At 54.0% G+C, this 16,602-nt stretch overlaps 1 protein-coding gene across 1 annotated transcript in view; it reads right to left on the bottom strand.

Annotated features, from left to right (window-relative positions):
• Positions 1-16,602, bottom strand: part of ITPKB (inositol-trisphosphate 3-kinase B) — a 103,878-nt gene that overhangs the window by 16,654 nt on the left and 70,622 nt on the right. The window contains exons 3-5 of the mRNA XM_064164694.1: positions 8,000-8,099; positions 5,487-5,700; positions 1,488-1,692 (exon numbers count right to left, since the gene is read on the bottom strand). Coding sequence (XP_064020764.1) covers positions 1,488-1,692; positions 5,487-5,700; positions 8,000-8,099 — 519 coding nt within the window. The remainder of the gene's footprint in view (positions 1-1,487; positions 1,693-5,486; positions 5,701-7,999; positions 8,100-16,602) is intronic.

Here is a 16,602-nt window from a genome sequence, read left to right as displayed (position 1 = left end):
GGGCACTGAGTGTACCCTCAGCAAGTTTGCTGATGATACCAAAATGGGGGAGTAGCCAACACCCCATCAGGCTGTGCTGCCATCCAGTGAGATCTGGACAGGCTGGAGACCTGGATGAAGCCAAACCTCATGAAGGTCAATAAGGACAGGTGCAGAATCCTGCATCTGGAGAGGACTAACACCAGGCACCAGTACAGACTAGGGGTTGTCCTGCTGGAAAGCAGCCCCATGGAGAAAGACCTTGGAGTCCTGGTGGACAGCAAGTTAACCATGGGACAAGAGGGCCAATGGCATCCTGAGGTTCATCAAGAAAAGCGTGTTCAGCAGGTCTAGAGAGGTTCTCCTCCCACTCTGCTCTACTGTGGTGAGACCACACCTGGAATACTGTATCCAGTTTTGAGCTCCACAGTTCAAGGGAGACAGGGATCTACAGGACAGAGTCCAATAGAGCTACAAAGATGACTGTGGGACTTGAACATCTCTCCTATGAAGAAAGACTGAGAGACCTGGGACTGTTTAGTCTGGAGAAAAGAAAGCTGAGAGGGGATCTTATTAATGTCTATAAATACCTGAGGAGTGGGTGTCAAGATGAAGGTGCCAGTCTCTTTTGGTAGTGCCCAGTGACAGGGCAAAGAACAGGTATCAGCTGGAACACAGAAGTTCCATCTCAACAGGAAACTACAGGAATGGTGACAGCACTAGAACATGCTACCCAGGGAGGCTGTGCAGTCTTTAATTCATGTGCTATTGAAAGGCCACTGCAAGCCTTCTATCACTAATGCAACTGCTCTGTGCTTACAGACCTGTCTCTGTTCAGATGCCAGCCCAGACATCTCTTTCTCTCCACAAAATCTGCTTGCCAGCGAAAAAAAATACTTCTGGGCTGCCTCATCTAATGGTGACACAAAAACATCCCAGCAGGTACCTCCAGAAAGGTAAGGACTGCTCTGAGCAGTCAGCAAGTACCACAGGGCTGCAGGTGCCAGCAGAAAGTGCTGCTGCTTGCATTTACCCCATTTCATAAAGCTCAGCTGCTGCATTTTTCCAGACAGAGATGTAAACAGAGCCTGCTGACCAAAGGCAGCTAAGCTCTCAGCTCTAGCCACAGGTGGGCACACATTCAAGCTGTGATCTGGATTAATGGCTCAGCCTAGCAGCACAGCAGTATCAAAAGCAAACAACTCATTTGAGCCTTTGAGTTGGAGGACTGCACTTGGCATTCCACAGTCAGGGAAGTCAACCAGGCAGCTGATTTAATGAGATTATGGCTGAGAACTGTCCTCTTGCCTTGATGCCCTGAGCTCAGCTGCACTCTCAGAAGAGCAGTGGTGCCCTGGGCCAGGTGCCTGGCAGGGCTGGTTTGGCTGCAGGAGCCAGGGGTGTCCTGACACGCCACGGCCTCGCCATGAGCCTGCCGAGTGCGCGGCTCTGCGAGTGAGCTTGGCGAAGCTCAGAGCTGCTGCCCCTGCTCCAAGGAGCACTCTCACCTTTATCCCCTCGATCCTGAAGCCCAGCGTGGCTGTCGAGCTGATGGTCTCCCTCCACTGCATGTAGCGGGGCTTGGTTACTGCCCGCAGCACATTCTCCTCCTCGGTGGGGGCGTCGGGGTCCACCTCGATCATCTTCTGGTACATGTCCTTCCTCAGGCTCGGCTTCTTCCGGGCCTTTATCAGCTCCTCCTCCAAGTATGTCCTGCAAGGAGTGGGATGGCCACACACATCAGCAGAGCCATAGGGACACCACACAAGTTGCTACACATCTACAGCAGCCCTTGCCCAGGAATCAGGCCTATCCAGCAGAGAGGCTCCCTAGGGAATAGGGCAGCACAGGAAAGAATGGAGCAAGAATGGAGTTAATTGATCCTGACACAGTTAGCACCCCAGCACCTGATACCTTTTCAAGTCATCAAGTAACCACAACCAGTTTGGCAACAGAAGGGAGGTGATTTCTCACAGGTGCCTGCACTTGCTTCTTCCCCACTGGCAGTCTCCTGATGCCACCCCATGGTCCTTGGGGGGGCTGTCCTCCCATGCTATGCTCAGCAAACATGAACAGAACTCAGTGGCTCTCACAGACTAAGCATGGCTTGCAAGATGTGCCTAGGAAACTGCCCACATACCCTGGGACCCAACAGAGTCGAAGGCAAGAGGGAGGTTGCTGCATTCCAGCCCTCAGCATTAGCTGCTGCTTCCTCTAAGGCCTGGCCAATGCAGTGGCTGCTGCGCTCTCCCTCCCCTCTGCAGAGCTGGGCATGGCTAGTGGGAGGTGTAGAGCAGTTTGGATTTGGGGCAAAGGAGGTGGCAGAAGGAGGTGAGCCTCTGCTGTTCCTGTGCTTTCTCAACCCTCACACTGTGAGGGCTGCTGAAGAGGGGGTTCTCCCGTGGGGGCACCTTGTTGGAAGCTTCGGGTACAGGACAGAAAGGATGCAGCCTTGGCTAGGTGCTTACCGTAACCCCTGGGACCATAGGGTGCAGCAGGGACAAAGGAACGGCAGAAGGAGAATGTGGACTACAGAGGAATGTGCCAGGACCTTGGAGCATCCAGAGGAGCACCACTCTGTGTCAGAGCACACCAGTGGAGAACCTCTGCATGCTGCCATGCAGAAAACCCTCATCCACGAAGCACTACTTCCTGCAGCAGTAACAATCCACCTGCCCCAGCTCAGCCAGGCACCTGCCCAGGCTCTCCCAGACAATCTGCCAACAAGGTGAGACATCCCAGCAAAGCCACACAGCAGTGACCCTACTTGTCACATCCTTCCCCACAAATCCAAACTGCTCTACAGATCTCACCAGCCAAGCTCAGCTCTGCAGAGGGACTGTGCCCTCTCCCCATGTGCCCTGTGCCAGAACTGTGTTTCATCTCCGGAGCCAAGTAAAAGGCATGGGGAGGGTGCTAGGCAGGCTACACAGGGTGGTGCTCCTGTGTTTCTCACAGGCTTAGCAGGGCAAACTGCTGCCTTTTCTCAGGGCAGGCATATCATGGAATCACAGAATGGCTTGGGCTGGAAGGGATCTTAAAGATCATCTAGTTCCAACCACCCCCACCATGGGCAGGGACACATTCTGCTCGACCAGGCTGCTCAAGGGCCTGTCCAGCCTGGCCTTGGACACCTCCAGGGAGGGGCCATCCACGACCAGCCTAGATCTCCACTCTTCCACCTTCAATCCATTCCCCCTCATCCTATCACAAGCCCTTGTTTAAAGTCCCTCCACAGCTTTCCTGTAGGCCCCCTTCAGGTACTGGAAGGCTGCTATAAGGTCTCCCTGGAGCCTTCTCTTCTCCAGGCTGAACAGCCCCAGATGTCACAGCCTGTCCCCATGGGGGAGGTGCTCCAGCTCTCTAATCATTTTCATGGCTCTCTGGACCCACTTCAGCAGTTCAATGTCCTTCTTGTGCTGGGGAGCCCAGAACTGGATGCAGTACTCCAGGTGGGGTCTCATGAGAGGGAGAGAATCACCTCACTCACCCATCTTATGCCACAATGATAATCCCTGGCCTTTTGCCCCTGTGCCTGCTCTGCCTATCTTAGCCCCAAAAACTCAGGTGCACAAATCACCCAACCTGTGTGATTTATGTACCAGAGGCTTTACCCCTCCCAGGGACAGCTGGAACACCTAGGCAGGTCTTCTGGTGGCTGTCATCTCTGGGTGCATGGTGGGTCCCATCTCCTCTGGTGGCAGTATGGTTTGTGCCAGCTGGAGCCACACAGCTGTGCTGGGGCCCCCAGCTCTTCTCCACCCCTTTGGTGGAAAGTATTCCTCTCCTCTTCCCTGCTGACAGCCCAACACACCCGTTTGAGTTTCACACTGGGAATTCAGGAGAGGAAAATAAAGATCCCTGCCTCCCACAGAAACCATCAGCTTTTCCAGCAGCGCAGGCGCCTCCACCAGGGCCAGCAAGGGGGGTCTCAACCTGCCCTGCCGCCAGCCTGCAGCAGACCCAGGCTCAAGCAGTGACCCAAGGCTGCTCCAAATCTGGCAGCTGCCTGAGTGTCACCAGCCCTGCTCACGTTTGCTCTGGGGCAGCCTCATCAGCTGTGGCACTGCTAGCTCGAAAGCTGCTGCTGGCCATGTGGCTGCAGCCTGGGATCTTGGCACGTCTGAGGATGGTCCTCAAGGAGGACATGGGTAATGTTGCTCATCTGTTAGGAAACATTTCAAGAACTTGGCATGAAAGGCACTAAACTGCTTAGCAAAGACATTTACTCCCTGAAGTGTGTGTGGGAGCCAAGGGTGAGCAGAGGGAAAGCCTCTAGCTCACCAAAGCTGTGCCATTCCAGTGACCACCTCACTCCTCTGCCACCCTGGGTAAGATCGCCCACACCTTCTGCTCCCTGCCCCTTGGGGGTGTCCTGTGGCAGAGAGAGGCAGGTCACTGTCCTCTGAGAAGCTACTGCACCATTCTGGTGCACACAAACCAGGAGTGCTGTCCCCTCCACTGCACCAAACCACCTTCCCAGCACTCAGAACAGTCAGCAAGCAGAGAATGAATGAGTCTGGGGTGTCCTTCCTAGGCTTCCCCAAGGCTCTCTTCATCACACTGTTAGCTGAGCTGCCCCTGAAGACAGGGGAGCCTGATATTCTCACTTGTGTGTGTCAGGAGATGCATCTGGGATGCTGCAACAGGCTGCCCACAGAGGTCATGGATGTCTCCTCCTGGCAGGTCACAGGCTCACAGGATGTTAGGGGTTGGAAGGGACCAAAGGAGATCATCCAGTCCAACCCCCTGCCAGAGCAGGACAATCCTATCTAACACAGAGGAACACATCCAGACAGGCCTGGAAAGGCTCCACAGAAGGAGACTCCACAACCTCTCTGGGCAGCCTGTGCCAGGGCTCTGGGACCCTTACAGTAAAGAAGTTCCCCCTTGTGTTGAGGCAGAACCTCCTGTGCTGCAGCTTACAGCCATTGCTGCTTGTCCTGTCCCAGGGAGCAGTGAGCAGAGCCTGTCCCCCCCTCCTGGCAGCCTTCAGGTACTTAGGAACATTGATCCAATCCCCTCTCAGTCTTCTCCATTCTAAGCAGCCCCAGGGCCCTCAGCCTCTCCTCATCAGCCATGCCCTCCTGTCCCCTCACCATCCTCGGAGCCCTTCTCTGGACCCTCTCCAGCAGATCCCTGTCCCTCTGCAACTGGGGAGCCCAAAACTGAACACAGGATTCAAGATGAGGCCTCAGCAGGGCAGAGCAGAGGGGGAGCAGAACCTCCCTTGCTCTGCTGGACACACTCCTGCTAATACACCCCAGGATGCCATTGGCCTTCTTGGCCACAAGGGCACATTGCTGTGCCATGGGGAACTGTTAGCCACCAGGACCGGGTGTTCAAGGCCAGGTGGGATGAGGCCTTGAGCAATTTGGTCTAGTGCAAGGTGTCCCTGTCAATGCCAGGGGAGTTGAGATTCGATGACATTCAAATTCCTTTCCGACCCAAACCACTCTATGAACCCCATCCTAGAGTCCCAACAACATCCCCGCAGAGGCACTCACCTGACGCCCATTTTGCAGTCCATAACACAGGGGGAGTCAAAGTCAGCCAGAAGATCTTCCATCTGGTTGTATCGCTCCCCATCCTTCACGACGTCGCCGTGGTAGGCAGGCACGTAGGGCTTCAGGACGTCACTCATCAGGCGGTCGAGGCAGCGCTGCTCCGACTCACAGTGCTTCTTCAGTATCCTGCCGTTGGCCGCTGCCCTGAAACTACCTGAGGGTGACAAGGCCCAGCCTAGAACTTGCCTTGGATGGAGGATCGTGCTCTGCTTTCCCAGAACACAGCGAGCAGCCCAGCACCTCGGAAGACAGCACCTCAGAAGCCCAGGGAGGTTGTCCATGTCCCCTCCTTGGAGGTGTTCAAGGCAAGGCTGCATGAGGCCCTGAGCAATGTGATCTAGTGGAAGGTGACCCTGCCCACGGCAAGGGGCATTGGAACTGTAAGGTCCTTTCCAATCCAAACCACGGAGATGCTCAGAGGGCTGCAGCAGCTCTGCTCTGAGGACAGGCTGAGAGAGTTGGGGCTCTGCAGGCTGGAGAAGAGAAGGCTTCGAGGAGACCTTGGAGTGGCCTTCCAGTATCTGAAGGGGACCTACAGGAAGGCTGGGGAGGGACTATTGACAAGGTCTGGTAATGACAGGAGGAGGGGGAATGGGTTTGAACTGGCAGAGGGGAGATTTAGACTGGATGTTAGGAGAAGGTCTCTCCAGTGAGGGAGGTGAGACACTGGCACAGGTTGCCCAGGGAGGTTGTGGCTGCTTCCTCCCTGGAGGTGTTCAAGGCCAGGGTGGATGAGGCCTTGAGCAACCTGCTCCAGTGGGAGGTGTCCCTGCCTATGGCAGGGGGTTGGAGCTGGATGATCCTTAAGGTCCCTTCCAACCCAGACCATTCTATGATTCTATGAATCTCCATTTGCACCTGCACTCAACAGAGTCACTGCAGTGACATTTACAAGCTTGGGCTGCCAGAGTCACATGAAGTGCCAGGTTTCTGACCAGCCATGTCACACCATGAGCAGCACAGAGTCCTGCCCTGCAGCATTCAACACATTTGCTTCACAGCCTCTGTGTGCTTCGTGGTGAGTTCACACCTTTGTCTCCAGGCTCATGCATAGGGCATCTTTATCATGGAATCACAGAGTGGTTTGGGTTGGTAAGTCCATCTAGTTCCAATCTCCCTGCCATGAACAAGGACACCTTCCACTAGCACAGGTAGCTCAAGGCTTTGTCCAACCTGGCTTTGAAGACCTCCAGAGGGGGGAAAATTCACAGTTTCCCTTGGCAACCCGTTTCAGTGTCTCACTACAAGATGCTGGGCAGCATCACCTGCTTTGCTGTGGACCAGCAGGAGGGTGTGGGTCTCACCAGAAGGACTCTGCTTTCTACTGCTTCAGAGCAAAACAGCAGCAGTAATACCTGCTGGTCCTGGAAGGCTGAAAGCACAGAGCACTGCACCTTCACATCACCCTCTGTAGCATTTAGGTAAGTCACCCTCCTGGGCTAGAGAAGTAGAAGGCTGAGAGGAGAACTCACTGCTCTCCAAAGCTACCTGAAAGGAGGTTGTAGTGAGGTTGGTGTTGGCCTCCTCTCCCAAATACTTAGTGACAGGACAAGAAGAAATGGCCTCAAGCTGCACCAGTGGAGGTTTAGGTTGGGTATTAGGAAGAATTTCTTTACTAAAAGAGTGGTCAGGCACTGGAACAGGCTGCCCAGGGAGGAGGTAGAGTCACCCTCCCTGGAGGTGTTCAAAAAGCAAGTCAGTGTGGTACTACAGGACATGGTCCAGCGGTGTCATGGTGTGAGCCTGCGTGCCTTTAAGAACCATGAAGTTACAGCCCTCCAGGGGCTAGACAGGTCCAGAAGGTGGGCAGGAAATTGTAATCTTTTGCTATTCCATTCCCGTAAGCCCTGCATCTCTACAAAACCCAACAGCACAAGCTGTCCCTCCCCCTTTTCCCTCCCTCTCTGCTCCTGGGTGGATGCACAGAGCCTTATCTCGGGTTGGTGTCGGGGAGCAAGCCCTGGTCTGGCCTTGCTCATGCTGCCAACTTGGGCCTCCAGGGTGGGCAGGAGAAGGGGTGTAGAGAGGCATAACATAGGAGGAGAGAGCATTCAGGCCTGGGATTTTGGACTGGTTTTGGAGGGGGCTTTGTGGAATCTTTGACCTAAGGAGGTTTTGGAGAACAGTGGCCCAGGGATTTCTTTATATTTTATATGCTTCATACTGTTTCATGTCGTTTAAACTTTCCAATTCTACCCTGTCCCAACATGGAGCTAAAGAAAAATGACCTTGAGAAGAGTTAAAGAGCCTGGATCGCTCCTGGAACCGAGAGGAGTGGACAGGGAGGCACTGGGGAGAAGGTGGCACTGGATCTTAGAGGTCTTGTCCAACCTAACTGACTCCATGATTCTATAAGCTGAAGCCCAGGACATTTATGCAACAGCCAGAGCAATGCTGGCCAGCAAAGCCCACTGACCAGTTTCCACTGCTCAGCCTCCCGCCCTGCTCCCTACCTGCGTGTCCTGCGAGCTGGATCCAGGGGTACTTCTTCTTGAAAGACATCACAAACGGGGACCAGTGCACCATATTCTTGATCTTCCTCCATGACTTGCTCTGAGGGGAAAAAACACAACCAAAACACGGAGGTGAATGTGATGTTTGAAGCCTGCACTGTCAGTAAGTCACTTCAGGCAGCGCACAGCTGTTTTGGACAGGGCAGGAGGTGGCAGAGCCAGGACAGGATGGAGGCAGAAAATCTGCTCTTTTCCCACTGCCCTGTGCCAAGCTGGAGCCGCTGGGCTTTGAGTCCACGTTCAACAACCATGAGTAACTTGACTCAAGTGGATGGCATTACACTGTTGTTCCAGCTGGCTGCTTCTGCTGCAGAGGGCCCAGGCCCCAGCCAAGCTTTGTCTCTGCTCCCTGCATGCTTGTCTTGTGGCCAAGAAGGGCAACGGCATCCTGGGGTGCATCAAAAAGAGTGCAGCAAGCAGGTGGAGGGAGGCTCTCCTCCCCCCCTGCCCCAGAAGGGCCACATCTGGAATACTGTATTCAGTTCTGGGCTCCTTTTGATTGAAGAAGGACAGGGACTTGCTGGAGCGGGTACAGAAAACGGCTGCAAAGATGCTGAAGGCACTGGAACATCTTTCTTAGGGGGAGAGCCTGAGAGAATTGGGTCTTTTTAGTCTGGAAAAGAGAAGACTGAGAGGGGATCTCAAAAAAGCTTACAAATCCTGGAAGGGTGGGTGTCAGGATGGGGCCAGGCTTTCATCAGGGGTGCCCAGTGACAGGACACAGGGTAACAGGCACAGGCTTGAACAGAAGAAGCTCCATCTAAACGTTAGGAGGAACTTCCTTAATTCAAGGATGACAGAGTGCTGGAACAGGCTGCCCAGAGAGGTGGCTGAATTTCCATCTCTGGAGACATTTAAAGCCTGCCTGGATGTGCTCCTTTGTGACCTTCTCTAGGTGAACCTGCCTTGGCAAAGCAGTTGGCCTCGACGATCTCCAACTCCTACCACTCTGTGATCCCTCTGCAGGAGCAGCAGGAATATTAACCCATCCTTATGAACCACATCAGACCATGACCGATGGGAGCAGTGAAGGGAGCCCAGAACACAGGGTTCCCAGGAAGGGTCCCTGCCCGCGAAACTCAGCTCCAGCTCGCACGGTGCACAGGAGGGGCTGCCACAAGCAGTGCGGGGCTCGCTGCCTGGCTGGTGCTGGCTGCTTTGCCCATTGCGCTGAGCTGCCTGCTCCGCCCAGCCCTCACTGCGCGGCACAGAACAATTCCCTGCCGAAGTGCTGCGCCTCTTGCCAGGCAGCTCGCACAGAAGTCTTTACGTGATCCTAACGAGGGCTGCAGTGGAGATGCGAAAGCCTCCTCTGAAGGCTCTTTCCTGCAGGAGTTTTTTCCCTGGAGGAAAACACCACCGGTAAAAGGCAAGGGGACGACCTCTTACCTCAGCCCCAGAAGGCAAAGGCACAAACAGAGCGGGCAAACAATACACACCGGTGACAATGGGGACAGGGCTTCTGCCGGAGCTGGGAGGAGCAGCCAGCCTAGTCCGGGCTGCATCCAGCTCCTGGGCTCAGCCGGAAGCCCACAGATGAATTACCCTCATTTGCTCCACTCTGCAGGCATGGGAGGGAGCCTTCCAGAAAGCCCAAGTAATCTCTTCCTCGTGTTTGGAGAACTGTCCCATGTTCCAGCAACGCTCTGCAGACTGGCAGGGAAGAGCCAGCAGCCCTGACTTGCAATTTGGATGCTTGTCGAGGGTGAACTTACGGTGCAGGAATCCACACTGCAAACTGCTGACTTGTTTCAATGGTGAGGAAGAAGCCAGACAAAGATGTTAGTGTCTAAAGCCTGGAAATTCCATCGGGTTACCCCTGTGCCCTGCACCAGCCCTGCCAGCCAGCAGGGACACATTGCATGGAGATGCGTGGGCTGCCCGTGCAGCCCGGACCAGGGGTGGGAGAGGGGAAGAAGAAAGGTCCTTGCTCACCTCCCAGCCCCGGAGGAGCAGGGTGGCCCTTCCCTGGATGACTGCCCGTGGCTGGGAGCGTCCCGTCGTGCCTTGGCACCAACACAGCAGCAGCAGAGGAGCCTGGCAAGCAGCTGCCCAAGCGCAGGGTGACACCGGGCATCCCCTTCGCCCAGGCTTCTCTGTGCCACGGTTTGCTCTGCCGCCTAGGTTGCTTGCTTTGGCAGGGGGGGTCGAGTAGTTCCCTACCTGACATGAAGATGAATGTTTTTATTTCCAAAGAGAGTGCCAGACCTTGTGTGCTTTAGCTGTTCTTTGTTCTCCCTTTTGGCAGAGCAGGAGGGAAGCGCGGGGGGGTGTCCCCTCCTTTTGTTTTTAAAATAGCAACATCAAGTCCTGGCTGATGTCATGAAATGAAGGGGGAAGAAAAAGTCTCCGAGGGAGTCTGGACTCCAGATGAGTGTGACCTGTGTCCTCTGAAGCAAGGAGTCCTCCCCGCCACCGGTGGCACAGCATCATAACTCGCTTCGTCCCAGGAGACAGGCCAAGGCCATGAGCCCTGCCAAGCCAAGACTCTGCTTTTCAGTGGTTTAAAGCTTTAGAGCTAGAACCTTGAGGTACTTCAAAGCACAGGCAGAACGAAGGCAAGTGGCTCCCAGAGCACAGCAAACCACCCTGACTTCTCCCTGCCGGGGCTTGGGCACTTGTCCCAGTGCAGGTGCAGAGAACCATAGAACAGTTTGGCTTGGAAGAGACCTTAAAGATCATCTAGTTCCAACCCCCCTGCAGGGACACCTTCTGCTAGACCAGGTTTCTCAAGGCCCTGTCCAACTCAGCCTTGAACACCTCCACAGAGGGGCCAACCACAACCTCCCTGAGCAACTGGACCAGTGTCTCAGCACCCTCACTGTTAACAGTTCTGAGTCCCCTGGAAACACAAAGCCCCACAGTCACCCTTCTGCTGCGACAAGACAAGACAGAAAGCTGGTCACTGTGCACACCTGCACAAGGAACAGGTACCACTTCCCCATCCCTTTATTCTGGACTGAAACACTTTCACTCAGGCACCGCCACCCAGTTTCAGACACAGCTCTGGCCAGGCTATTACAACCCAAGTCACAGAATCATAGAATCAACCAGGTTGGAAGAGACCTCCAAGATCATCCAGGCCAACCTAGCACCCAGCCCTATGCAGTCAACTAGACCAGAAGGACATGTTTGAGGACTGACTGCTCTCTACAACTACCTGAAAGGAGGTTGTAGCAAGGTGGAGGTTGGTTTGTTCTTCCAAGTAACAAGCAATAGGACAAAAGGAAACGGTCTCAAGGTGTGCCAGAAGAGGTTTAGGTTGGATATTAGGAAGATTATCTCTACAAAAAGGGTTGTAAAGCTCTGGAACAGGCTGACCAGAGAAGTGGTTGAGTCATCATCCCAGGAGATACTTAAAAGATGTATAGATACAGTGCTGGAGTATGTGGTTCATTGGTGACCTGGCAGTGCTGGACTTGATGATCTGAAAGGTCTCATCCAAACAAAATGACTCTATGATTCTGTGACCTGAGGTGGCTCTGTCCATCTCAAGTCACTTCCAACTGCTGGAAACAGGCTGTGAAGCAAGTTGTCACCACCATGAGGGCCACCAGCAATTCTGCTTGCAGCCCTTACCCCCTCAGCTTCTCAGAGGCTTGCAGGAGAGAGGAGGAGTTCCTTCAGGAGTTGAGCTTTTGGGTTATGCCTGAGCCCCCTCCCAGTGTTATGCCCAACTCACTTTGCAGAGCAGGCTGCCAGGTCCAGTTGTTTTTTCAGTGTATATATCTATACAAAACATCCACTTGTAAACCAGTGGAGCATGACTTCATCTGTCCACTCTCTGGGGCTGGCGGCCCTCTAGAGAGGGGAGACAGAGGCTGCACCACGCAGGAGCAAGGCTGGCCAATGCCCTCAGTGATCCTGCCACTGCCTTTGCCTGAAGATAAGAAAATTCACCCCAGGTAAGGAGTTGCTCCCAAAAGTCCTGCTTTTAGCTTTCCCTGCAGCTTCAAGAGAGATGTTATGTTTCTGTGAACCATTGGCAAGATCCTTCACAGCCACTGGAGAGGGCTGAGAGCCTCTAGCAAGAGGTCTGCATTTGCTCAAACACTGGCATGCTTTCAGACACCTCAAAGGTGCCAGCTTGGGATCCTGACTCTGCCAGCCCCTGTGTCAGGCTGCTGCAGTGGGCCACGGAGAATTGGAGCCACAAGGTTCACACCACTCCACTTTCACTCCATGGCCACATGCAGGAAACAGCCTCTCTGTGCTCAGTGGGCTGCTGCCTCCCACCCTGCCCAGCATTAAGAGCCAAATGGAGTATTAAAGCTATTCACAGGAGAGAAATCATTAACCCAGGGCATCGCCTCCATGAGCTTCTGTAACTTCTGGGTTGTATTTCAAGGAATTGGCTTCCAGTTAGGAGATTCAGGCTGGATATTAGGAACAGCTTCTTCCCAGAAAGGGTTCTCAGGCATTGGAAGAGGCTGCCCAGGGAGGTGGTGGAATCACCATCCCTGGAGGCATTTCAGAGGTGTGGATGTGGTGCTGAGGGACATGGCTCAGCAGCAGTAGTGGGATTGTGAGCTCTTGGTTGAGCAGTTGGACTTGATCTCAGAAGTCCCTTCCAACCTTAACAGTTCTACGAGTCTATGAGTTACTTGCATACAGGGCCAGAAGCATGAGTGTACATACAGGCAGGAGTTACCTGCACATCAACACACCCATGGGCATAGTCATGGTGGTGTATGGGTATGGTGGCATTGGTTTGCCAGTTGGACTTAATGATCTTAGCAGTCTTCCCCAACCCTTCTGATTCTAGAATCATAGAAACATGGAATCAGTCAGGGTTGGAAGGGACCACAAGTTCCAACCCCCCTGCCATGGGCAGGGACACCCTGCCCTAGAGCAGGCTGCCCACAGCCTCAGCCAGCCTGGCCTTAAATACCTCCAGCCATGGGGCCTCAACCACCTCCCTGGGCAACCCATTCCAGCCTCTCGCCACTCTCATGTTCAACAACTTCCTCCTCATGTCCAGCCTGAACCTACCCATCTCCAGCTTCTAGAAGTCCCCATGGCTGTGGGGAGGCCTGTGGATGTGGTCTATCTGGACTTCAGCAAGGCCTTTGACACTGTCCCCCACAGCAAACTGCTGGCTAAGCTGTCAGCCCATGGCTTGGATGGCAACACTCTGGGCTGGGTTAGGAACTGGCTGGAGGGCCGAGCCCAGAGAGTGGTGGTGAATGGTGCCACATCCAGCTGGCAGCTGTCACTAGTGGTGTCCCTCAGGGATCAGTGCTGGGCCCCATCCTCTTTAACATCTTCATAGATGATCTGGATGAGGGCATGGAGTCAGTCATCAGCAAGTTTGCAGATGACACTAAGCTGGGGGCAGATGTGACTGGGTTGGAGGGCAGAAGGGCTCTGCAGCAGGACCTTGACCGCCTGGACAGATGGGCAGAGTCCAAGGGGATGGGGTTCAATAGCTCCAAGTGCAGGGTGCTGCACTTTGGCCACAACAACCCCATGCAGAGATACAGGCTGGGGTCAGAGTGGCTGAGAGCAGCCAAACAGAGAGGGATCTGGGGGTGCTGATTGATACCCACCTGAACATGAGCCAGCAGTGTGCCCAGGTGGCCAAGAGAGCCAGTGGCATCCTGGCCTGCATCAGGAATGGTGTGGCCAGCAGGAGCAGGGAGGTCATTCTGCCCCTGTACTCTGCACTGGTTAGACCACACCTTGAGTGCTGTGTTCAGTTCTGGGCCCCCCAGTTTAGGAGGGACATTGAGATGCTTGAGCATGTCCAGAGAAGGGCAACGAGGCTGGGGAGAGGCCTTGAGCACAGCCCTACGAGGCGAGGCTGAGGGAGCTGGGATTGGTTAGCCTGGAGAAGAGGAGGCTCAGGGGAGACCTTATTGCTGTCTACAACTACCTGAGGGGTGGTTGTGGCCAGGAGGAGGTTGCTCTCTTCTCTCAGGTGGCCAGCACCAGAACAAGAGGACACAGCCTCAAGCTGTGCCAGGGGAAATTTAGGCTGGAGGTGAGGAGAAAGTTCTTCCCTGAGAGAGTCATTGGACACTGGAATGGGCTGCCCGGGGAGGAGGTGGAGTCGCCGTCCCTGGAGCTGTTCAAGGCAGGACTGGACGTGGCACTTGGTGCCATGGTCTGGCCTTGAGCTCTGTGGCAAAGGGTTGGACTTGATGATCTATGAGGTCTCTTCCAACCCTGATAATACTGTGATACTGTGATACTGTGACTGTGATACAGTCTCAGACTAAAGGATTTTCCAGCCCCCTGGGCAGCACAGCTTTGCAGGTGGTGTTTCCAGGTGATGCCAGTGAAGGGCAGATGTGTGCCCTTCTCTTTTGCCTGCAAGGAAGTGAGCCGGCAGGTTGCCATGCTGAATGCTGAGCGTGCTTCCAGCTCTTTTGCATGACCAAAGCCTGCACCTGTTTGCAGAAGGCTGGCACCTTACTCTCCCCCAGAGCCACCTCTGTGGTTGATTTTCCTCCCAGAAAACTCAGGCAGGCCTGCTGCCCAACTGCACCCCTTCAGCACAAAGGAACCACTGCCTGCAGTACAAGCAGGGGATGTGCATAAGGTGTCTGATGCAATTCAACACTTCTAATTTCAAACCTGTTTTGGTATCAGCCAGTGTTGGCTGCTTAGCTCTCCCAGCAGCAAATCATTCCATAGCTCCAGAAATACATTTAGTGAGGAGTGGCACCTTCTTACTTAATTGTCTGGCACATGGAACTGAATCATTGAGTGGTTTCAGCTGGAAGAGACCTTAAAGATCACATAGTTCCAACCCTCCTGTCATGTGCAGGGACACCTTCCACTAGATCAGGTTGCTGTCTAACCTGGCTTTGAACACCTCCAGGGAAAGGGCATCCACAGTCTCCCTGGGCAACCTGTTCCAGTGTCTCACCATCCCCACTGGAAAGAATGTCTTCCTAATCTCCAGTCTAAATCTCCCCTCTGCCAGCTTCAATCCATTTCCCCTCATCCTATCTCTACAAGCCCTTGTAAAAAGTCCCTCCCCAGCTTTAAGTTCCCTTCATGTACTGGAAGACCACTCTTAAGGTGTCCCTGGAGCCTTCTCTTCTCCAGGCTGAACAGCCCCAACTCTTGCAGCCTGTCCCCACAGGGGAGGTGCTCCAACCCACTGACATGAGGCTGAGCAACTGTCAGAATCAACTCAAAACCAAACTTTCCAGGATGTCTGTAGCACTCTGCTCCTGCCTCTGCCTTCTCACAGCTTTCACTCACTGTGAGGCATGGTGCCCCAAGCCACGGGTGGGACACTAGCCAGAGGAGTTAAGTCCTCCCAGTGAGCACCCATAATTGGTCAGTGGGAGAGGAGTGCTGGGAAAACAATTTTATCTGCTCAATGTTTAACTTTACTTATCTGAAGCTTAAAGCAAACTCTAAGCTTTCCCCCATCAGTCAATAGAGCTTCATATGGAAAGAACAACAGAAGAGAACTTAGTGCCCAGTGCCAGCACAGAAGGTCAGAGGATATATTGTGTTTAATTAGATTAAACACAAGTGACTGATGAGCTCAGTGCTTGCTCTACATATTCCCTATAGCATATGGCACTCCTTTGCTGTCTGCTGGAAGGAGATGTGCCTTTCTGGGACTGCCTGTTGCCTGCCTTTCCCAGCACAAAGGCTGGTGGAATTTCTCTGGTGTTATTCCCCATGCAGGCAGCCAGCAGGGTGCTCTTCCCTTTCCATGGATTCAGCCAGAGAGATAGGCACAAGTTATTTATTTGCTGGAATTAGGGTTTCCTATGGGTTGTGGGACCAAGTGTTCCTGGAAACAGTGGGAGGTGGACCTGTATTTCAGTGCTTCTTATTAACTAGAGCATGCAGCATTACAGGCAAGATGATGTAGGGGAGGGGAAGCAGCGGGAACAGTCCTGAACTGATGCTTTTCCCAACTCTGAAAAGAACTTCAGCCTCTTTCTCCCAGAACATTCTGGAAATAGCCTAGGATCAGAAAGATGGAGCAACACTGCCAGCAGTCATTAGTGTCACCAGTGCCCACCACTTCCCCTGCTTTCAGGGAAGCTGATGCACCCCAGGGCCTTTCATGGCATTCACAGGCTCACAGCTCACAGGATGTTAGGAGTTGGATGGGACCCAAGGGGATCAGAGTCCAAGCCCTCTGCCAGAGCAGGACAATCCTATCTAACACAGATCACACAGGAACACATCCAGACAGGCCCTGAAAGGCTCCACAGAAGGAGACTCCACAGCCTCTCTGGGTAGCCTGTGCCAGGGCTCTGGGACCCTTACAGTAAAGAAGTTCCCCCTTGTGTTGAGGCAGAACCTCCTGTGCTGCACCTTACACCCATTGCTGCTTGTCCTGTCCCAGGGAGCAGTGAGCAGAGCCCAGGGAGCAGTGAGCAGAGCCCAGGGAGCAGTGAGCAGAGCCTGTCCCCCCCTCCTGGCAGCCTTCATGTACTTAGGAACATTGATCCAATCCCCTCTCAGTCTTCTCTTCTCCAGACTAAGCAGCCCCAGGGCCCTCAGCCTCTCCTCATCAGCCATGCCCTCCTGTCCCCTCACCATCCTCCTAGCCCTCTGCTGGA

This window comes from Pogoniulus pusillus, chromosome 25, assembly GCF_015220805.1.
Source record: "Pogoniulus pusillus isolate bPogPus1 chromosome 25, bPogPus1.pri, whole genome shotgun sequence".
Taxonomy (NCBI): Eukaryota; Metazoa; Chordata; class Aves; order Piciformes; family Lybiidae; genus Pogoniulus; species Pogoniulus pusillus.
This window is presented reverse-complemented; position numbering and strand designations above follow the sequence as displayed.